Below are 24,032 nucleotides of genomic sequence, written 5' to 3'. Positions count from 1 at the left end.
CTTACACTTGGATAAAAGATTAAACCAAGAATATAATTTCTTGGCATTTTTCATTCATGAAGCACTGTTATTATGAATAACACCTTTCTACACATTTTAGCATTTGAGAATTTTCTTTTGACAGTTTATTATTATTATACAGCCAAGACAACCCAATTTAGCCAGCTAGGGGGCATCTTTAGGACTCTAGGACCACACCTCAGATGCCTTCTTCACTTGCATCCTTAGAACATCAGCCTAACAGCCAAAACAACCCAATTTAGCCTGCTAGGGGGACACCTTTAGGACTCTAACGTATACGTTGTCATTTCCTGAAAAAATTTAAAGTCATGTGTAACCAATGTATAAGTTTATCTACGAGAATTATTTTGTAGCAGCAGTTTATTTTGTCCCTAATTTTGCCAATTGAAATGACAAATGTTAATAATGATCCTAATAAAATACCAAAGTTTATTATATTATTATCATAATGTAATAATGTTTTGCCAATAAAAACAGGCTCATTACAAAAAAAAAGTAAATAAATATATAGAATCTATATAAAAAATCTGAACAATCTAATTATAGATTGTTTTCACTGTTTCAAACTGTGTTGCCAATAAAAATGAAATTATAACAGGGAAAAAAAAAAGATATTTTGCCAAACAGTCCTGAATATGGCACTTGATTACTACCTTGTAATTGTAAATTACAGCGCAAGGTATATATACCTTGCATTGCATACAATAGCCAAATGAACATTAGGGTTTCCTGTTCTAATAAAAGAAAGAATTATATTGTTCGAAGTTGAATTTTTTAATGCTGGTTGATATATCTGTTAATTTTGTGAGAACACAATGACTGACAAACTTACATTATTGAAAAACTCTACCAAGTGCTGGTACCTTTGCAAACATAACTAGTATAAAAAAAATTTCTAGCCCATTTATGGTACATCAGTCTGTTTTTGGCTTATATGTCCAACTTTTGACAATTTCATTTTCTCCAATTTTGCCACTAACAGTAAAATTTTTTATTAACAGCAAAATGTTTTTAAAGGATTCCAGATAGTGTAAAGATAGAGTAAAATCTGTTCAGCCAGCATCCTGGAATAACCCATAGTGATAAATAAAATGAACAAATGGGCACATACCACATATATTTTGTGAAATGCACCTAAAAATATTTTCATATTTAAATAGAAACTTTAAAAAAAAAATTACTCTTGAGTTGGAAGAGGTTCTTCTTGGAAGTAAGGGTCTTGCATGGCTTGTTCTGATGTTATCCTTTTTGTGGGATCCATAAGTAAAAGTTTCTGAAGCTAGAAATAATAAAGAGAGAGAGAAAGAGAAATTAGCATAAAATGTGCTAGCGGTGAAAAACTATAAATCAGATTAAGTTAGCAAAGGCATAATTTTCATAGGAGCTACCCTATTTTATCAGTGTTATTAAAATACTATTATCATATTAATGATTAATAATATTATTTAAATTGAGGGATATTAAATCCCACATTGTTCTAAAACCAAATAAGAAACTCAAAGAGTTTCATGCCAAATATAGTAACTATAAAATAAAAATATCGGCAACTACTAGAGTAACTCGTAGCACAGGTGGAGAAAGTTCTGATCACTATTCTTAGTATTTTCCATAATGTAAAACCCATCTCCTCGGAGATGTATGATGTTATACATTATGGTGGGAGGTCACTACCCAGACTGGTTTCGATCTTTATTGAGATCTCATCAGTGAGTAGCTAGACCAAAATAATACTAAGGGTATAGCGAAAAGAACTTTCATACTCTGCTATACGAGTTATCAAAAAAGGTGCACCCATAAATTATTTAAAATAAAGAGCCAATAGGCTTAATTTCGGCGATGTAAACATTATTTAAATTAAGGGATATTAAATCCCACATTGTTTTAAAACCAAATAAGAAACTCAAAGATCAGAATCAAAGAGTTTCATGCCGAATATAGTAACTATAAAATAAAATTCTTTCCGCTATACCCTTAGTATTATTTTGGTCTAGCTACTCACTGATGAGATCTCAATAAAGATCAAAACCAGTCTGGGTAGTGACTTCCCACCATAATGTATAACATCATACATCTCCTAGGAGATGGGTTTTACATTATGGAAAATACTAAGAATAGCGATCAGAACTTTCTCCACCTTTGCTACGAGTTGCCCTAGTTTGTACTACGTACTTTAGCTTACGCTAGTAGTCGCCGAATTTTTTTTTTATAGTTACTATATTCGGCATGAAACTCTTTGATTCCAATCTTTGAGTTTCTTATTCGGTTTTAAAACAATATGGGATTTAATATCCCTTAATTTAAATAATATTTACATTACCGAAATGAAGCCTATTGGCTCTTTATTTTAAATAGATTAATAATAGAATTGTTCGTTAATTATACATATAAAACTGCATCATTCTTTTTTTTTGGGGGGGGGGGTGTTAAGGTTCAAAGTTATACAACTGAGAGGTGACCTCCACATAGCCTTTAAAGGAATGCAGAAAACCGATCAAGGCTTCTGACCTAATGTCCAATCCTCACTTTCTCATGGTGCACCCTGTTAGGTATCTACCTGGATACTGAACGAATGAGGATGGGCTGGCAATTTGGGATTTAGCCGACCAAATTGTATTCTTATTGGCTTAAACCAGAATTTCAAATGATGGTACAACATAACAGAATTTCATGCCGGCTGGGGTGTCACCCAGTTAAACAAGGCCTCTGTTGTTTTTGCACTTGGCAACAACCAGAGAACCAGGGCAAACAGTGAAAAGTCAGCTACTGGAAAAAATCCTAAAACCCACCCCAACTCAACGTCACCAGAGTTCAAGATCGGTACTATCAACATAAGAAGCCTGAATGGCAAAGAAATGGAGCTACCTGAGGAATTGAATAAATACCAGATCGACATAATAGGGGTAACAAACAAATAAAAGGCAAAAACTGGTGAGATCTTTCTGAGCAATAATTACAAAATGTTATATTCAGGCAATGACAATCAAGGAAAAGAAGGAGTATCCACAGTATTCAACACTAAATACGAGGCTAATCTTCTTTAATGGCAGGCAGTTTCAAGTAGAGTGGTGTGTGCAAATAGGGCACTGGACAATGAGACATATTTGTGCCTATGGTCCCACAGAAGGTTCTACTAAGGCAGAAGTAGAGGAAGTTTTTGAGGCTTTACAGAAAGCAACTGACACAATGAAAAAGGAAACGTTGGTCCTTGTTGGAGATCTAAATAGAGTAGGAAATGATTGTCAGACAAAAAATATATATTGGGAAAATTTGGAAAAAAAAGCAAAGCTAATAATAATGGCAAATACCTGTTGGATTTCTGCTCAGGACATGGACTGGTTATTACTAACACAATGTTCCAAAATAAAAATGTGCACAAATTCACATAGAGAGAAGAGGCAAAGAATAAGAAAAGTATCACTGACTATGTTATTGTTGATAGTGATGTTTTCTCCCTGGTGCAGGACACCAGAGTGTACAGAGGATTTGAAATTGGAAGTGATCACTATTTAATCTTGAGCAGGATAAAACTGAATTTCATATTGAAAAGAATAACATGTAAGAAAGTTTTAAAGCAAATAAAAGTTGAGCAGCTCTCAGATGTGAACTAAAATACATAAAGCTCATTGAAGAAAAAATGCAAGAGATTCAGAACAAACCTTGGAGATTCAGTGGCAAGCCCTGAAGAAAACACTGTTTGTTCAGCCAGAGAGGCATGTCATGAGGTTGTCTGTATGGATATAAAAATTAGAACTCCATGGTGGACACAGGAAGTTAAAGAGGCAAAGAAAGAAAAGAAGAAAGCATATCACGAGTTCTGGCAAATAAGTCTGCTTATGCTCTTTGAAAATACAGAGAAATGTAAGAAAGCTAAACACTGTGTAAAACTAGCTAAACAAAAGTCATGGACTTTGGTAAGAACATAATATCAAGAAGGTGACAAGATATTCTGGAGGTTGTTGAAGCTCAGAAATGGAGGAAATAGTGATGTAAAAAAAGGAATTAGAGACAATAAAGGTGACATGAAAACAGGAGAAAAAGATATCCTTGAAGTATGGAGTAACTACTTTGAAAAATTACTAAATGAAACAATCAGATGACCACAGTGGTAAAACACACTGACCAGGGATGCAGTCAGGAATACATATTTATACTTGAAGTAGAAAAAGCCTTCAAAAGTCTGAAATATGGTAAGGGCAGAATGAGTAGATGATATTAAACTAGAAATGGTCAAGTATGGAGGTATAAAATTCTTACAGTGGCTCTGCATAGTTCAGCAGGCCTGGACAGAGGGACGAATTCCAGATGACTGGAGTAGAGCTCTCACAGTAACCATATATAAAAAGGAAAATAAAACTAAATGCGAGAATTACAGAGTTATTTCTCTACTGATTGTTCCTTGTAAGATATATGCAAGTATACCTGAGAAATAGTTGAGAAGGATTGTGGAAGAGAAGCTTGATGAAGAATAAGCTGGATTCAGGCCAAATAGAGGTTGTCAGGATCAGATTTTCACTTTACAACAGATAGTTCAGAAATCATGGGAATATAATAAAGATATTTAAGTTTTGTAGATCAGGAAAAGGCATATGACAAAGTGCCAAGAGGAAAGCTATTAAAATGCTACAGTTATATGGTGTCAATGGGGCATTATATCAAACAATACTTAGTCTTTATTTGAGTTGTAAATCAGCAGTTAGAATCGAAGGAAGTACAGGAAGCTGGTTTAATTTTAAATCTGGTGTCGGACAAGGATGTACATTATCTATATGGATCACATTATGAAGGAAAGTGGTATTAAACCTGATATCAAAATTTGAGATGTTAATCCCAGCTCTTTGCTTTATGCAGATAATGCTATACTTCTAAAGAAATCTGCTACAAGTCTGCAAGATTCCCTGACTAAAGTGAATAACTGTTGTAATAGATATTGTATGGAGGTCAGCATTAAAAACACAAAGACAATGAAAATAGGTAGAAACATTGAAAATATCAACTGCATTGTGAATAGAGAACCTATAGAACAAGTAAAACATTTCAGTTATTTTGGCACGATTTTTAGTGAAGATGGTAAATTAAATATGGAAACAGACAACAGAATCTTAAGGGGTGCTTAAGGGTGAAAGCTGTATAACTGAGAGGAGACTTCCACATAGCCTTTAAAGGAATGCGGAGAACCGACCAGGGCTTCTGACCTAATGTCCAATCCTCACCTTCTCGTGGTGCACCCTGTTGGGTATCTACTTTGATACTGAACGAACGAGGATGGGCTGGCAATTTGGGATTTAGCCGACCAAATTGTATTCTTATTGGTTAAACCAAAATAAAAAATGATGGTACAACATGACAAACTTTCATGCCGGCTGGGGCGTCGCCCGGTTAAACAAGGCCCCTGTTGTTTTCGCCAAGGAACCAGGGCGAACAGTGAAAAGTCAGCTACTGGAACAAATCTCAAAACAAACCCCAACTCAACATCACCAGAGTTAAAGATCGGTACTATCAACGTAAGAAGCCTGAATGGCAAAGAAATGGAGCTAGCTGAGGAATTAGATAAGTACCAGATCGACATAATAGGGGTGACTGAAACAAAAAAGACCAAAACTGGTGAGATCTTTCTGAGCAATAAATACAAAATGTTATATTCAGGCAATGACAATCAAGGAAAAGAAGGAGTAGCCATAGTATTCAACACAAAATACGAGGCTAATCTTCTTGAATGGCAGTCAGTCTCAAGTAGAGTAATGTGGGCAAATATGAGAATGGGGAACTGGACAATGAGACTTATTTGTGCCTATGGTCCCACAGAAGGTTTTACTAAGGTAGAAGTGGAGGAATTTTTTGAGGCTTTAGAAAAAGCAACTGACACAATGAAAAAGGAAAAGTTGGTCCTTGTTGGGGATCTAAATAGCAGAGTAGGAAATGATTGTGAGACATACAAAAATATTTTGGGAAAATTTGGAGAAAAGAGCAAAGCTAATAATAATGGCAAATATCTGTTGGATTTCTGCTCAGGACATGGACTGGTTATTACTAACACCATGTTCCAACATAAAAATGTGCACAAATTCACATGGAGAGAAGAGGCTAGGAATAAGAAAAGTCTCATTGACTATGTTATTGATAGTGATGTTTTCTCCCTGGTGCAGGACACCAGAGTGTACAGAGGATTTGAAATTGGAAGTGATCACTATTTAGTCTTGAGCAGGATAAAATTGAATTTCATATTGAAAAGAATAACATGTAAGAAAGTTTTAAAGCAAATTAAAGTTGAGCAGCTCTCAGATGCGAACTGTAGACTAAAATACAGAAAGATTATTGAAAAGAAAATGAAAGAGTTTGAGAACAGGAATCAAACCTTGGAGATTCAGTGGCAAACTATGAAGAAAACATTGATTGATTCTGCCAGAGAGGCATGTGGTGAGGTTGTCTGCAAGGATAAAAAAATCAGAACTCCCTGGTGAAAACAGGAAGTTAAAGAGGCAGTGAAGGAAAAGAAGAAAGCATATCAAAAGTTCCTGGCAAATAAGTCAGGTTTTACTTTTACAGAATACAGAGACAAATGTAAGAAAGCTAAACAGTGTGTAAAACTAGCTAAACAAAAGTCATGGGAGGATTTTGGCAAGAATATAGAAAATAAATATCAAGAAGGTGGCAAAATATTCTGGAGGTTGTTGAAGAAGCTTAGGAATGGAGGAAAGAGTGCTGTTAAAGGAGTTAGAGATGATAAAGTTGATATAAAAACTGAAGAAAAAGATATCCTTGAAGTATGCAGTAATTACTTTGAAAAACTGCTAAATGAAACAAGCAGTGATGACAGCACAGTGATAAAAAAACACTGACCAGGCATGCAGTCAGGAATACATATCCATACTTGAAGTAGAAAAAGCCATCAAAGGCTTGAAATGTGGAAAGGAAGCAGGAGTAGATGATATTCGACCAGAAATGCTGAAGTATGGTGGTATAAAAGTTTTACAGTGGCTGCACTGCATAGTTCAGAAATCCTGGACAGAGGGACGAATTCCCGATGATAGTACCCATAGTATAAAAAGTCTCATAGTACCCATATATAAAAAGGGAAATAAAACTGAATGTGAGAATTACAGAGGTATTTCCCTAATACCTCTGTAATTAGGGAAATTACAGTGTGTTCCTGGCAAGATCTATGCAAGTATACTTGAGAAACGGTTGAGAAGAACTGTGGAAGAAAAGCTTGGTGAAGAACAAGCTGGATTCAGGCCAAATAGAGGCTGTCAGGATCAGATCTTCACTTTACGACAAATAGTCGAGAAAGCATGGGAATACAACAAAGAACTGTATTTAAGTTTTGTCTATTTGGAAAAGGCATATGACAAGGTGCCAAGAGAGAAGCTATTCAATATGCTGCAGTTATATGGTGTCAATGGGGCATTATATCAAGCAATACTTAGTCTTTATTTGAGTTGTAAGTCAGCAGTTAGAATTGAAGGAAGTACAGGAAGATGGTTTAATGTTAAATCTGGTGTGAGACAAGGATGTACATTATCCCCTCTGTTATTCATTATCTATATGGATCACATTATGAAGGGATGTAGTATTAAACATGATATCAAAATTGAAGATGTTAATGTCAGCTCTTTGCTTTATGCGGATGATGTTATACTTCTAAATAAATCCGCTACAAGTCTGCAAGATTCTCCGACTAAATTGAATAGCTGTTGTAATAGATATGGTATGAAGGTCAGCAATAAAAAGACAAAGATAATGAAAATAGGTAGAATCATTGAAAATGTCAACTGTGTTGTGAATGGAGAACCTGTGGAACAAGTAAAACATTTCAGCTACTTAGGCACGATTTTTACTGAAGATGGTAAATTAAATATAGAAATAGACAACAGAATCAGCAAAGCTGGTATGGTGGGAAGTCAATTGAATAAATTCATATGGAATAAGAAAGAAATTAGTCGGAACACTAAATTAGCTGTATACAAGACAGAGTTCAAACCTGTTTTAACTTATGGATCTGAGAGCTGGGTCAGCAGTAAAACACTTGACCAAAGACTAGAGACCGCAGATATGAGAGTCCTGAGAAAGATTAGAGGCGTGAACAGATGGCATCAATGGCAATATCATATTAAAAATGAGGATATTAGGAAAGAACTTGACATTGTCAGCATCCAGGAATGCGTTAGCAGAGCTAATCTCAGGTGGTATGGTCACTTAAATAGAATGGGAGAGGAAAGATTAGCAAAACAAGTGTTCTCTGCCAGGTTGGCAGGAAAACGACCCAGAGGAAGACCAAGATATAGGTGGATTGATACGGTACAAAGTGCCTTAGACGATAGAAATATAAGATCTGGTAATGTTGGAGTCTTGACAAGTAACAGACTGATTTGGAGGAAAATTGTAGATAGGAAGTTAGTAATGATGTAATTTTTTCATGTAGTACTGTCATATCCTGTACACCCCTTGAGGGTACATGGCAGGAATTTGATGATGATGATGACAACAGAATCAACAAAGCTGGTATGGTAGGAAGTCAACTGAATAAATTTATATGGAATAAGAGAGAAAATAGTCAAAACATTAAATTAGCTGTATACAAAATAGTATTCAAGCCAATTGTAACTTATGGATCTGAGAGCTGGGTCAGAAGTAAAACACTTGACCAAAGACTAGAGAATGCAGATATGAGAGTCCTGAGAAAGATTCGGGGGCATGAACAAATGGCATCAATGGCAATATCATATTAAAAATGAAGATATTAAAAAAGAACTTGACATTGTCAGCATCCAGGAATGCGCTAGCAGAGCTAATCTCAGGTGGTATGGTCACTTAAACAGAATGGGAGAGGAAAGATTAGCAAAACAGTGTTCTCTGCCAGGTTGGAAGGAAAAAGAACAAGAAGAAGACCAAGATATAAGTGGATTAATATAGTAAAAAGTGTCTTAGAAGATAGAAATATAAGATCTGATAATGTTGGAGTCTTGACAGGTAACAGACTGATTTGGAGGAAAATTGTAGATAGGAAGTTAGTAATGATGTAATTTTTCATGTAGTACTATCACATCCTGTACACCCCTTGAGGGCATATATCAGGAATTTGATGATGATCAAACTCTTTTTTAGGCTATCTTGGAAGTAAAAAAAATATATATATATATACTACAGGTCATACCGCTCTTCCAAAGGTATCAGATATTAGTTCGCTGTTACTATTGCAACAGCAAGTCGTCGGTTGGCGGAGACCACGTGATAGATAATCGCATTTTCCAAAAATAAGTTCCCTGTAGCAATTTAATGGTATGAAACATATAATTCTTGCATCGGCAAGTAAGGTAGTAGTAAAATAATTATATACAATGTATCACATTGTATATAATTATTTTTTATAAATATAAAAAACAATGTGATAACATAAAAAATTTAAGGAACTATTTTAATCAGCATAAGCCTATAGTGATTGCTATGGAAGGTCTTCATGACGTGAGGGCATCTGTTGTCTCAGGATGCCCATTTTTAAACTTGACCACCAATCTGGCAACTGTTGTATATGCTGGGACATAGTTCCCTAAAATTTCACACAAAGTTTGCTGAATATCAGTTGTGGAATTTTCTTACAGCATGAAAAACTTGATGGCCTGCACCTTTGTCTCTTCGAATGTCTTCAAAACCTCTGACATGTTTTCTTATATATCCTAAAAGGAATAAGAACAAATTATTACAATTTAATGAAACATGGAGGTTAAAGGGTTTTAAGATATGTTCTTTCTTGTAATTATATCTGTTGCTTTAATATAATTTTTGTTCTAGGAGTTTATCAGAACTTTTCAGTCCTCCCCTCATAAATTGTCTAATCGATACATGTGTTTTTCCCCCCCTCAACCAAAGGTTGGTGGGGTAGCAATGCTACTTTACTAGGGAATTATTATAATACATGAGTGGGCATGGAAAATAAATCACATTAAAACTTATTTATTTGCAGAATTTTCATCTAACTTTCATAGGCATCTTCAGTACAGAATTACAGAAAGCCAATTAAATAATAAAAGAAAATTCAAAAAAGTGCCACCTTAGTAACTAATATAAGACAATAAAACAGTCAATATTTTCTGAATTAGAAAAAAAAATATATATATAATAATAAAAATAAAATTATATAATCTGGAACAACTTCATATAATATAGTCAAGAAAGATTAACAGATTTAAAAATTATTATCTCACAAAGCTTCATATATTTCTTTATAAAGATATTCTATAAGGAATCGACTTTTATGAAGGATTCTTGTTCCAGTGAACTCTATGTTCAGTAGAGATAACATGCTCAACAAGTCCAGATTGTTCAGGCTCAAATAAAAGCAGATCTTCCAGTCTGTCCATAATAAGATAAGCCATAAGAGAAATCTGGTAGATGCCAAAAAAAAAGAAAATGGGTGGAAACTTATCTTAGGAGATGTGAGAAAGGTGGAGATTTTTCTGATGTTCAGTAACTTTCTAATTTTTGCTGTGTTCATTTTATGCAAGTCTTGCAAATAAGGGATAGGGATGAGAGTTATTTCTTCTGGAGTAGAAGATGCAGAGATTCCATAACTGTTCAAATGCTTTTTTGATGAAGGAATCATTAAAACCATTTGATAAGAAGGTGGATTTAATATAATTCTTTCTGTAAAAGTTCGTCAGAAGAAGAACCTAAAGAATGAGCACTATGTAATAAGATCTTAACAGTTTTAGCCTTTTGACTATAAGAAGGTGGTGAAATTCCACTTGGATCTAGTAGCCATGAAATATCATGAAGGAACTGAAGGAGGTAATAAAGGAAAAACAGTGCGGGAAACTGAGCAGAGGTGTGTTGCTTTTGCAGGAAAACATATCTACTCACATTGCTCATGAAACCCAACAGATAATACACAACTTGGGCTTTCAATGTCTGTCTCACCCACCCTATTGCCAGACCTAGCCCAATCTGACTATTTCCTATTCTCAAATTTCTGAGGACTGATTTGTGCAACAAGAGAAAGATTTTTTTCTGAGAGGATTGCAAATAATAAGAACCATGTAACTTACACATTATTCTACATATTCATGGGGAACATGTAGAACAATGTGTAAGTTACATGGTTCTACCTCAATTCCTTCATGGTGATTATCACAACTTTTCAGCACACTCTCATACATTTTAAAGAGATTCATTATATAATAATCGTGAGGCCTATGTAGGCGGGTATATGTTCTTTCTTATTAAAATCAGCATATTACTATTGGTTGTAATGTTTTGCCTATAAATTACAAGGCCAATTTGACTATTTTGCATGTTGAAAACCTAGTATTCAGCAGGGTGAAAAATCAAGGAATCTTCTGACTTCATCATGGAGCCCTTTGACTACAAGATGGTGGTGAAATTCCACACAGATATAATGGCCTGCATGAGTCTTCTTCAGAAAAAATGAAAATTGTAAACTGCCATCTGATTGGCAAAGAATTAGAAGATATAAAAAGACTATTTCATTATCTACTCCTTGAAGGTGAAATGATGCAACTCAGAGGAAGAGCTATTCCAGATTGCAAAAATATCATCTACAAATCTGTACCGATGTGTAGGTCTAGGTGAAATATTTTCAAAGAGAGATGTTCAAAGTGTTCCAAGAAGAAGTTGGAAATAGTTGGAGAAATAGGACTGCCCATAGCTGTTGCTTCAACCTGTTGGTATAATTTTTTTTTGAAAGATGAAATAACCAATATATAACAGAATCTAAGAATTTAACAATATCTGTTGGAAATTCTTGTTGGAGCAATTCAATGGTATCTGATGAAGAAATATTAGTAAACAAAGACACCATATCTACTAATTGGCCAGCCTGGTTGTTCAAGTGGTTAGCGTACCTGCTCTCCAGCAAAAGGCTGTGGGTTTGAATCCTGCTGTCGGCATGGGTGTTTGTGAGTTGTGGTTTGTTGTAATTGGTGGATTGAGTGATGGAGACAGAGTTGTAGTATGTGCCCTCCCTCGATGAGTCTTTGGACTCCCTGGAGATGTCATGTAACAACAACAACAAAAACTTTGGAAGGGCCTAGATGAAGATCTCTTAGTAGAAGTAGCAAGCAAATTAGATAAGTATTCAGATAACTTGTTGGTTTTTTAAGTTTTTTTCCACTTGGTTAGACTATAATAAATTTAGTTTAATCCTTTATCCAAGTGTACGCAAACAGAGTTTGCGCCAGAAGTATCATCAGGACTGAGGCAACTTGTGGTAAAGGTGGACCAAGCTCTCATCACTCCTTGTCTTAGTATCTCCCATTATGCAAAGCACATCTCCTTGCAGACATGTATAATGCTATGCATTAAGGGAAGGGCCACTACCCAGACCAGTTTCGACCTTTATTGAATGTTCAAGTACGGGTCAAACTCCAAAAACTCAGCGTTGTTCCCCTCAGTAACAGGCTCACCCTGCCACTGAGAAGAACTCTCAGCGTTGGCTCTACCCTGTGGCAGGCTCACCCCACCACCAAGCAGAGCCGCTCGTTTGCTCATATGTCATCTGAGGGGTAACAGCAACAGCCGTGCTTCAGTTAACTTCATGGGCTACAGCAGTGACATTCATTACCCCCCCCCCCCCAAAGGACCTGGGTGACAGCAACAGCTGAGCCTCAGTTAAAACTTCATGGGCTACAGTATTACCATTCATCTCCCAAGCTTCCAACCAGTTTCGACCTTTATTGAGGTCTCGTCAATGGGAGCCAGATCCTGATGTGGTGATCCCAAGGTGGAAGCAATGGAGAAGTCATCTTCACCTATATGAGTTACCAAAAGGTGTCACCTTATTATTAAATTAATCTGGATTTAGAGAAAGATGTTGGAAGTTTTTTCCCACTTGGTTAGACTATAATAAATTTAGTTTAATCCTTTATCCCTCAATGCATAGCATTAACATGTCCGCAAGGAGATGTGCTTTGCATTATGAGAGATATTAAGACAAGAAGTGATGAGAGCTTGGTCCACCTTTACCATGAGTTGCCTCAGTCTTGATGCTACTTCAGGTGCAAACTTTGTTTGCTTACACTTGGATAAAGGATTAAACTAAATTTATTATATTCAGGTAACTTATACATGGGACATCCTATACAGTCAACAACTGTTCTTAATGGTGCATCAGGTTTATGAAGTTTAGGAACAGGGTGGATGAGCATACAAAGTTTGTTTACACTTGGATAAAGGATTAAACTAAATTTATTATATTCAGGTAACTTATACATGGGACATCCTATACAGTCAACAACTGTTCTTAATGGTGCATCAGGTTTATGAAGTTTAGGAACAGGGTGGATGAGCACAGAAAGTTTTAAGCTTTTCCCTTTGTAACAATCTTCATCCCAAAGTCAAATGAATAAATTTTCATGGAACAAGAGAGAAATTAGTCAAGACACTAAACTAGCTGTATACAGGAAACTGTTGAAACCAATTTTAACTTATTAATCTAAGAGCTGGAGACCACAGATATGAGAGTTCTGAGAAAGATTAGGGGAGTAAATAGATGGCATCAATGGCAGTATCATATTAAAAATGGAGGTGTTAGGAAAGAAATGGACATTGTTAGCATTCACGATGTGTCAGAAGAGCTAATCTCAGGTGGTGTATAGTAACTTAAACAGGATGCATGAGGAAAGGTTAGAAAAAGGCTCAGAGGAAGACTAAGATCTAGATGGATTGATATAGTAAAAAGAGAGCTTCAAAAGACAGAAATATAAGATCTAATAATTTAGTCTTGACAGGTAACAGATTGATTTGGAGGAAAATTGTTGACAGAAAGTTATGATGTAACTTTTTTTTCATGTAGCACTATCATAATAATATCCTGTCCCCCGCCCCTGAAGATACTTGTCAGGAATCTGATGATGATGATGAAATGAGCAATTCTAATACTGCTAGAAGTTACTAGGATGAGTTGATCAGATGTTATGAAAAAGAGTTAGCCTATATATAAGATTGTAATATAAAAGTGTGTATGGGATGGCTTTGAGAAGTTTCAAAATGCAAATAATGAGAGCAGACTAAGATATATAAGGAAATTAATAAACAAGTAAAAGCACAGTTGAGAGGCCTGTGTAGCTCAGTGGAAGTGGTGCTTGCATCCTCTGCACTTGGTCGCTCGAAGTTTGACTTAAGTTCAAGTCTAGTCACCGACTGGAGGAACTTTTTCTAAGCCTTTCTTCGACCGGTTCCCAAGTTAGTCGATCTCTGGCACAGGCAAGTGGGTTTTTCCTCCCGGAAACTCGGGTTTTTTCATCCTGTAAACTCAAGAAAATCGACCATAGTACCCACATTATTTCAGGCAGTGACATATTTTGTTAGGTACCAAGAGATGGCAGCACTTGTTTGCCAGCCTCTTCATCAGTGGCTGCTATAATTAGTGATAGACATGGGCCAGCTATCTGTGATTGGCTACCGGTAGAGATTGAACTGCCCACTAAGTCTCCAAAAGCTAGATAGGGTATAAAGGCCTCGCCTATAAGGGAATAAAAGCCATTAGCAGATTTTTTTTTTTAGCGGAAACACAGTTGAATATAAGTTAACACTTCTGGTTTAACAGCATAACAGTGATAAAGCTGAGAATGCAACAAGAGGGAGAGATAATAAAAAAAGGACTATATGAAATTATTAATAAGATATGTAGGAAGAGAGAAAGAGAGAATGCATTAAAAGATAAAAATATGTATACAATGGCATCATGACAACATGGGCAGAGCATTTTGTTAAGCTTATAATCACTTACATGTCCATGAAGATAGGGTGTCCCAAAATTCACGCAGATTTAAATTTAGCGCCATTTGTGCGGTAAAGTGTTGCCAACGAGGAAAAAAAGACAGCATGACAGCTGATAGTTCAGGGTTATTAAAAATGGAGCGCTACACGAAAGAACAACGCATTTTCATTGTTGAGCAATATTTTAAAAATAATGAAGGCTTGGCAGCTACAGTTCGCAATTTTCGTACAAAATATGGTCGGAATAGTGATTTAACTTCATCAACTGTGAAAAGATTAATTAAAAAATTCAAGGAAACTGGATCAATTAGTGATCTTATATACTCTGGCCGTCCTTCAACAAGTCGTTCAACAGAAAACATCGAAGCAGTTCGTGAGAGTGTTGCTGAGAGTCCAGAAACATCTATTCGGCACCATGGTCTTGAATTGGGCATTTCGAGAAGCTCTCTACAGCGTATTCTCATGAAAGATTTGCATCTTTATGCTTACAAAGTTCAACTGACTCAAGAACTGAAGCCTATTGATCACACACACAGCGAAGAGAGTTCGTTGAATGGATTATGGAACAACAACAAGTGGATGCTTATTTTTCGAACAAAATCATCTTCAGCGATGAATCTCATTTTCATCTTGATGGCTTCGTTAATCGACAAAATTGTCGCATTTGGGGTTCAGAAAATCCACGAGTGATTGTTGAGAAACAAATGCATCCACAACGTGTCACTGTTTGGTGTGGATTTTGGGCTGGCGGCATCATCGGTCCATTCTTCTTCGAAAATGCGGCTGGTAAGGCAATAACAGTTAATGGTGCTCGCTATCATGACAGTCCAGTTTTTTGTGCCTAAATTGCAAGATATGGATGTGGACGACATGTGGTTTCAACAAGACGGTGCCACATGCCATACAGCCCGAGAAACAATTCAATTACTGCATGAGTCATTTCCTGGTCGTGTAATTTCCTGTTTTGGTGATCAGAATTGGCCGCCCAGATCATGTGACTTAACACCGTTGGACTTTTTTCTTTGGGGTTTTTTGAAGTCTAAGGTTTATGCCAACAAGCCCACGACTACCCACGCCTTGAAGGAGGAAATTGAGCACTGTATCAACGAAATTCAGCTGCATTTATGCAAAACGATCATGGAAATTTTCGACAAAAGAGTGCGTATGTGCCAGCAAAGCCGTGGAGGCCATTTACCCGATATGCTATTCCATGCATAACCCTATACTGTATACTTTATGAATCAATAAGAAATTACAATTTTTAATTAAAAAACCTGTGTTTTCTATCAAAATTACTTCTTGCATGAATTTTGGGACACCCCGTATATATATATATATTTTTAAACAAAATAAAGTTAGAAAACACTAGCTGATTCAAAAAGTACTATATCCCACAAAGGGGATAGACGAAATATATCAATCATCTTAAACTTTGTATCCATCTTATTTCAATGGAGGTCAAGAGTATTGCAATTTTAATGATTACTGTGCATCTGTGGAAACCTTGACATGTATACAAGTCATAGTCACTTGAGAGGTAAAACAACAGTCAGGCTTGTAATCCAGTTATTCTTAGTGAACAGACTAGTTCTGCTTCCCAATTTGATATAATCCTATTATACCATCCGAGGTTAGATTGGCTATAAATAAATTAAAACCATAAATCACTAGGATATGATGAGATTATTGCAGAAATTCTAAAAAGTAGGGAGAGTACAGTGACTAAGCTGACTGATCTGGAACATTTTCTATCAAAGTGGTAAAGTTCACTAAGACTTCACCAGAAATATAATACAGGTACACCACCAATTTTCTGGCAATGGATGGTCTGGTACCTCCGTAAGTCCAGAAAAAATTATGAGATTGCACTTGAAATTCCAACAATAACCTGACTAGTTCACTGGCCCACCAGTGACATATTGCATGTGTGCATGGCTACTTAATTATTTACATCTGCAATTGATGATGATCACTTGATTCTGAGTGATTCTTAGCTTATTTTGCTTGCATTTAATCCTAGCTATGGCTTGTGAGCAAAGAACAGTTTACAGTAGTGATGATGTCAAGAGCAGGAAGAAGTCTGTATTCACTTAGTCATGTATACTAATGCATTTCATTTAATCACTTAATTCACATTAAATATTTAAGTATCTAGCAGTGTGTGTGTGTGGTATTTTAGAGATATGGTGCTGATGAATTATTATTAAGTGACCTCCATTAGTGCAGCAAAACGGCTAATCCAGTAAGGCTCTGGAACCAAGGGTGCTGGAAAGTTGGTAGTTCTCAGTTTTATGATAGAAGGATGTGCAACATGTAGGCACATCATACAATTATAGAGGTATCATCTTACTGATTATAAGGGTATACTAAGTGAAATTTTCAACAGTCTGACATGGCCAAACCATCAAAACCTTTCTTTGCACAGGATAGGGCTAAGAGGTGGCTGACTACTCCTCTGATGTATCTCATCATTATTCACAAAGACAAGCCATCTTATTCCCAAAAATGCTCCTTAAATACCCATGATTCAAAACATGAAGACTCCAATTTTCACTCTTACACAATGTCCATGTCTCAGTTCTATTATGCAAAACAGAAAGAACCACACTATTTTAAATTTTGTTTTTACTTATATTTATTCCACTGTCTTTCAACTTTTCAATCAATCCTGGAGAAGCCACTCCTAATCTTCTATCCATTCATTCTTCACCTCACCAATTATCCATTTAACAGTTACCAAATAACTGAAGTGAGAGACTTGTTCTATAGAACAAGATCTCTAGAAGAGGACTGGTCATCTTTATCACTTGTTTTCTGTCTTTCTTAAAAGATGCTCTACAGAACAAGTGTCTCACTTTCGGATGTTAGAAAATTTCCAGAATTCGCTAACATCCAAAAGATTTGTATTGCATTATTTGTATTGAATCTAGTTTTAACATAATTTGTCAATAATTTCTGAAAGAAAATATTTGACTACTTACCAATAAAAAGGCTTTGCTATCTGACTTTACTTTGTGCTTTTCCATATATTTGACAAGAGAACAACTGGCATAACTAAAAATATATATCAGCATATTTATATATATCTGACTTATATTTGGAATAACAAAAGAGTATCAAAAGTATGCGGTAAACCACAAGTCACATGTACATTATAACATCACAGATTTCTATGATTCTCTTCTGATCCAGTTAAGTAATAGCATCAATAGAAGACATGGAGCTTGGTATTTGACAATTTGTACTTATGTATACTGTGAACAAGTTTAAATCCTTTAACTCTGAATTTTTAATTCTGCATGATTTATATATATATATATATATATATATTTTTTTTTTTTCCAGGTTTGAAGTTTGTTCAGAGAAGTAAAATATTTAACTTTTACATTTGCAGTATGTGTAACACTGAAAGTACAAATGTGACAAATGCCACAAGCAAGTTTCAAATACACTAAAATACTCAGATAATAGAGATTTGTAATGCCCAGATTATGCAAATAGTTTAAATGACACTTTGTTGGCAAGTTTATATTAAAATTGCATTAATTATTTTTATGAAAATAATGTTACATTGTAGGGTCTTCATAAAATTCTTAACATTCCCTAAATCTTAGGCTGTGGAAATTAAGCCTAGCAGCTTATGGAAAGTTTGTAGTAATAATATTTTTGAAATGGTCAAATTACTTTTGATATTATTTATGTCTTAGAACTAATCTCAAGGCTGAGGGAAAGTGAAGATGGCAAGTTAAATCTGGAAATACGCAACAGAATAAGCAAAGCTGGTATGATAGATAGCCAGCTGAATAAATTTACATGAAACAAGAAAAAAATTAGCCAAAACACCAAACTAGCAGTATACAGGACAGTGTTCAAACCAGTTTTAAGTTATGGATCTGAGAGTTGGGTTAGAAATAAAGCATTTAATCAAAGACTAGAGACCACATATATGAGGGTTCTAAGAAAAATTAGGGGAGTGAACTGATGGCATCAATGGCAGAAACACATTAACAATTGAAGACATTATTAGGAACATGACATTGTTTGCATTCAAGAATGTGTAAGCAGGGAAAATCTAAGGTGGTATGGTTACTTAAAAAGAGGGGGAGAAGAAAGGTTAGCAAAGGAGGTGTTTCACAATATTGGAATGCTGACAAGAAATAGACTAATTTGGAGGAAAACTGTTGATAGATTAATAATAATGTAAACTTAATCATGTAGTGCTGATGGTAACCTGAACACTCCTTGAAGATACATATTAGGAAATTGATGATGATGTATAGAAACAAAAAAGATTCAAAAGAAAGATAAACCAAGGAGTTTAAGAATATAACCATTGCATGTCCTCAATTGAAACACCAATACCACAATTGTTTGTCGGGAGCTAAAGGATATGGGTTTCTGTGACCACACAGCACCCCTCCCCTCCACAAGCCTAACATCAGTAAGGACAATGTCAAGAATTGAGTGGAGTGGTGTGAAGCTTGTCTCCATTGGACTCTGGAACAATGAATAATACTTCACCATTTGTCTGGGTATTTGCCAAACACTACCTTCCCAAATGTATTGTGCCAACCAAAGAGTTTGGTGGAGGAGGTCTTGTGGCTGTTTTTTTTTTATGGTTCGAGCTTGGCCCTCTAATTCCTGTGACAGGGAAATCTTACCGCTGCAACCTATAATGACTTTTTAGACAATTTTTCTCTGCTTAAAACTTTATGGCAACTTTCATGATGGATGAAGGCCCTTTCTTGTATCAACATGACAATGCCCTTGTTGACAAAGCAAGGTATGTGAAGGAATGGTTCAATGACATGGGTGTTGATGGAATGCCAATTGCAAGCCAGGCTGAAGTGTCTGACATCAGTGACCAACCCTCATTAATGTTAATCTGGAAGAATTTAAGGGAATTACTGTAGCAACACACTAAAATTTAGTGGAAAGCCTTCCTAGAAAATTCAAGCCTGTTATAGTAACAAAAAGTTGACCAACTCCATATTAATTGCCTTTCATATTAGAGTGCGAGTTGAGATGAGCAGGTGCCTGCCTGGATATTATTATGGATATTAGTGCTATCATGACATCCTGTGCATCCCTTGTGGATACCTATCAGGAATTGATGTTGCTGAATTTAACAAAACTTTCTTGACAATATTTCCTCAAAGTTTTAAATATATTTCATCAACATCATGTTCATATCAGTCAGCTGGTCAGTGGCTGAATGGATAGCATACCCACTCTCTAACCAGAAGATGCAGGTTTGAATCCTGCTGTGGGAGCATGGATATTGTGTGAATGTCCTTATAGTAAGAAATGGATTTCATTACCTGGTGTGGAGACTCATTAGTCTTGAAAAAAAAAAGTTCTATGTTTGCTCTCAAGTATTGTATTTCCAGATTATGTAAAAAAAATATTAAAAATAAAACTTAATCACCAAAAGTACTTATGCACTAATTTACGACCCTTTGTGGGCAGGAGTCACATAAAAAGGATTTCAAGATGTTTTGTGTGGATGGACAGAGAGAGACAGACATGATAAAACAAACATGATAAAAGCAAACAGTGTCTGCTACAAGAAGACACTGTTTGCTTGTAGCAGACCTAAAACTGAATCTCAACAGATTTCATATCAACATGAACAAAAGAAATAACTAATTTTTTAATAAAAGTTTTTGAGGAAAACATTTAACAATTAAAACTTTCTATGCACATACAAAATGTTTATTACCTAACTTCAAAATATTTTTACCTAATAAATGCATTATTATTATTATTGAAACAGACTCATTCAATCTGAGCCAAGTGCACCTAACTCATATTTTCAAATCAGGACTCATTAGCTGGAACTATTCCTACATTTTTGTAGCTAAAGAAAATTATAAGAATAATTCCAGCTAAATAAAGATTAAGATTTATATTTAGCAAATGCATAAATATAAATGCATAACATTAAAGCAATTTCATGAATACAAACTTTGAGCGTTTAAAATCCTTTTGAAGAGTTGTGTGTTCAGGCATTTTTTTAATGTCCTCCCAGTCCTTTTCTGAAATGAAAAATAAATACTAGATATGAAAAAGAAATAAAAACACAACATAATATGGAAGTTTTTTTTTTCACTTGGTTATGAAATATGCAAAATATGCAATAAATTCATATGTAAAACAAAGCTTTGCATGTGATGTTATTTCTGTTTCAATAATGAAATATAGTGAGCTGACATATTGAAAAAAATGATAAAACCAGAAGAAAAATCACATAAAAAACTTTATTAACATAGAATTTTTGCCTAAGTATCATAGGCATTGTCAGTACAAGATCACAGAATGGCAATTAAATATTAACAGAATATTCTAAAAAGTCCATCTAAGGTAATACAAAATAACCATAAAAGCTCAATAATTTTTCACTTAATTATATTTATATATATATATCGGATCTGTTTAAGTTAGGACAGTGAAGTAAGGTTTTTCCAAGTTTCTTTATAAAGCTGTTCTATGAGGAAACAACCTTTATGAAATCTTATTCCAGTGAACTCAACAGCATTCTCTGCAAACCCAGGCTGTTTAGGCTCATGGTACTGAATATAAGACATGTTCTTCTAGCCATATGAAAGCAGATCTTCCTATTTATCTGAAATAAGATAACCCACAAGAGCAAGGAATCTGGTAGATGCCTGGATAATTGAGAGGTGGAAGCTTGTCCTTAGTGGTTTTATCAGTGGTTTTAAAACTTTTGCTATGTGTTCACTAATGATAGGAATAGAAGGGATAGAAATGCAAGTTATTTCTTCTGTATTTGAAGAGGTAGAAATACCATAACTTTTAAAAGCTGTTTTGATAAAAGAATCCTTAAAACCATTAAATAAAAAGGTGGAATTAATACGTAATTCTTCCTGTAACTGTTTGTCTCAAGAACATAAAAAAGAACACGATATAATCATGTTTTAATAGTTCCAGCCTTTTGACTAGGATGGTGATGAAAATCAGCATGGATATAATGGCCTGTGAGTCTTCTTTCAAAAAAACCTGAAAAATGTAGGCTATCATCTGGTTGACAAAGAATTAAATAATCTAAAAGGCTAATTGCTTATTTATTTCTTCTTCTTCTAAGATGAATTGGATCCTGGTATGAAGTGTGTTTAATTTAGAAAGAAACTGTTGTAACTCAGAGGAATTCCAAATTGCAAAAATATCATCCATATGCTCCCATATTTGGGGTGGTGCATCAAAATTCTCTCTAAGATTACTCAATCTTAGAGAGTAATCATAAACATCCTGCTGTAACATTTGAAAAAAGAATGAAGATAACACTTAAAAAATTACATATCAGATAGCAATAGAGCTTTTAAATAAGAAATGGCTTTTTTCTACTGGTATTTTAGTAAATAATGATTTTACATATGGGACTAGTAGAATGTCAGTTAGTCGAACTATTCTTTTGAGAGTTTCCTTACCAAACAAAGTAATTTTTAATAAAAGAGTCAGAATGACCAATATGACAATATGATTCATCAGAAGTTCAGCTAAGTACTTAGAGAAAAGATAAGGAAAAACCACCATTCACTACAGGGAAGAGGACATACCAGTTTAATGGAATGAACTGATGGCATCAATGGAAGAATCCATTTATATCAAAAATGAAGATATCTGAAAGGAACTTTATATCATTAGCATTCAAGACTATGTTGAGCAAAGTGACTCTAGTCACTTTAAACAGAATGAGATATGAAAAGTTAGCTAAACAGATATTTGATACCAGGATGGCATCAAATACCTGTTTATAATAATGTAATCTTAACTATGTAGTATTATTAGAGTATCCTGTACATCTTTGAGGTTACATATCTTCCACAGTGCTATTGGAAGAATGACAGTACAGTATGCCCTTCAACTGGAAAAGATCCGAGTTTGATTTTTATCATGAGAACTGAACTCAGATCTTTGCTCTGCCACCTCCAATCTCGTATGGAGGTAGAAGGGTTTTCCCCCTCCTGGAAACTCGATTTCCAGAAGAACCTGTTTCCATCCTGCATACAGGCAAATTGGCCAAGAGAACACATACACACAATTTACAGACAACATATAAAACTGGTGGTGGTGATGATGATGGGTGGTAGATGACATTGTGTCATGTAGTTGAAGGATTAAGTTAGGGAAATGGTGAGTTGTAGTGAAGTAGTGTGTTCTCCTCACGATGAGCCCCTGGATCCCTTGGAGGTGTTGTACTATTATAATAATAATAATAATAAAAATAATATTGTGATGATGGCTAATAAATCTCAAATACAGACATCTTACCTTGTGGAAAGCCCATGACATTAAATATTCGGTCCAACTGGTCGTGATGATATGGGTTACTAGTTTTTATGTCCTCTTGACGACAATGGAAGATAGGCTCAGATGTGAGCAGTTCAGCAAATATACATCCTATGGCCCATATATCTGCAATAAAAAAAAAGTGATATTTGCTGATTCAAATTCAGAAAGTTAGAAAACGTCCTTTATTTTTATAGTCTTTCTTTATTCATTCATTACTGTAGTAATTTCCCAGGTTTGAAAAAAACGCAACAGCGTTTTGTCAAACCTGGGCAATTACCACCCACAGTATTTTTTGAATTGTTTGTCTGGTTAGAATTAAAGCAATTAAGGCTACAAGGCCAGTAAATTATGTCTAAAAACAATTGCATGTACAGGAAGAAATTACCTTCCACCTCCAGACTGGCTAACTCACTTTTGACTGAAAAGGCCTTATAAAGTTCTCAAATCCTAGAGAGCATTCAAACCCACATCCTTCTAACATTCTTCTCTGAACTATTCATGTTGGAAAACTCAGTTCACTTATTATGACTTTCAACTTGATTAGTTTTCTGTTTTATTATGCTGGTATTTTCTATAGAATTGTAAGAGCGAGTGAAGCCCAAAATAGTCTTTCTTGACCAACTGCCTACCCAAAGCTCTAGTGGTATGACATGTTGTCACAAAAAATGACTATGGTAATTGGGTATTGTGGTTTTAACATTTCTAGATGGTCCTTCTGCCATTTACATCACTCTTTCAGGAAGTACAGAAGTACACAGGATGCATCACTGTTCTAGGCCATGCATAGATAGGAAACTGAGCTCCCTGTGTGAAAGACATGTTTATGAGTTTTTCACTCCCACACTGCATGCCTGTGCTCTATAGTTTCTAACATCAACAACAATAAAAGATACCATCAGCAATATCAGTGACATTCAGAACAGAAAAAAAATCTCCCAACAAAAAATAAACAAATAACAAAAATCCAC

The 24,032-nt window shown here is 35.2% G+C and overlaps 1 protein-coding gene across 2 annotated transcripts in view; it reads right to left on the bottom strand.

The window, feature by feature from the left end:
* Cdk8 (cyclin-dependent kinase 8) overlaps positions 1-24,032 on the bottom strand; it is a 190,176-nt gene that overhangs the window by 38,861 nt on the left and 127,283 nt on the right. For both annotated transcript variants that reach the window (XM_090403316.1, XM_090403317.1), the window contains exons 9-12: positions 23,044-23,187; positions 20,720-20,789; positions 17,733-17,805; positions 1,203-1,300 (exon numbers count right to left, since the gene is read on the bottom strand). In XM_090403316.1, the coding sequence (XP_090259442.1) occupies positions 1,203-1,300; positions 17,733-17,805; positions 20,720-20,789; positions 23,044-23,187 (385 nt within the window). The remainder of the gene's footprint in view (positions 1-1,202; positions 1,301-17,732; positions 17,806-20,719; positions 20,790-23,043; positions 23,188-24,032) is intronic.

Source organism: Typopeltis vanoorti, chromosome 14 (assembly GCF_054136105.1).
Source record: "Typopeltis vanoorti isolate ZY-2024b chromosome 14, IOZ_Tvanoo_1.0, whole genome shotgun sequence".
Classification (NCBI taxonomy): Eukaryota; Metazoa; Arthropoda; class Arachnida; order Uropygi; family Thelyphonidae; genus Typopeltis; species Typopeltis vanoorti.
The sequence above is the reverse complement of the archived record's forward strand: the minus strand, read 5'-3'. Positions and strand labels throughout refer to the sequence as shown.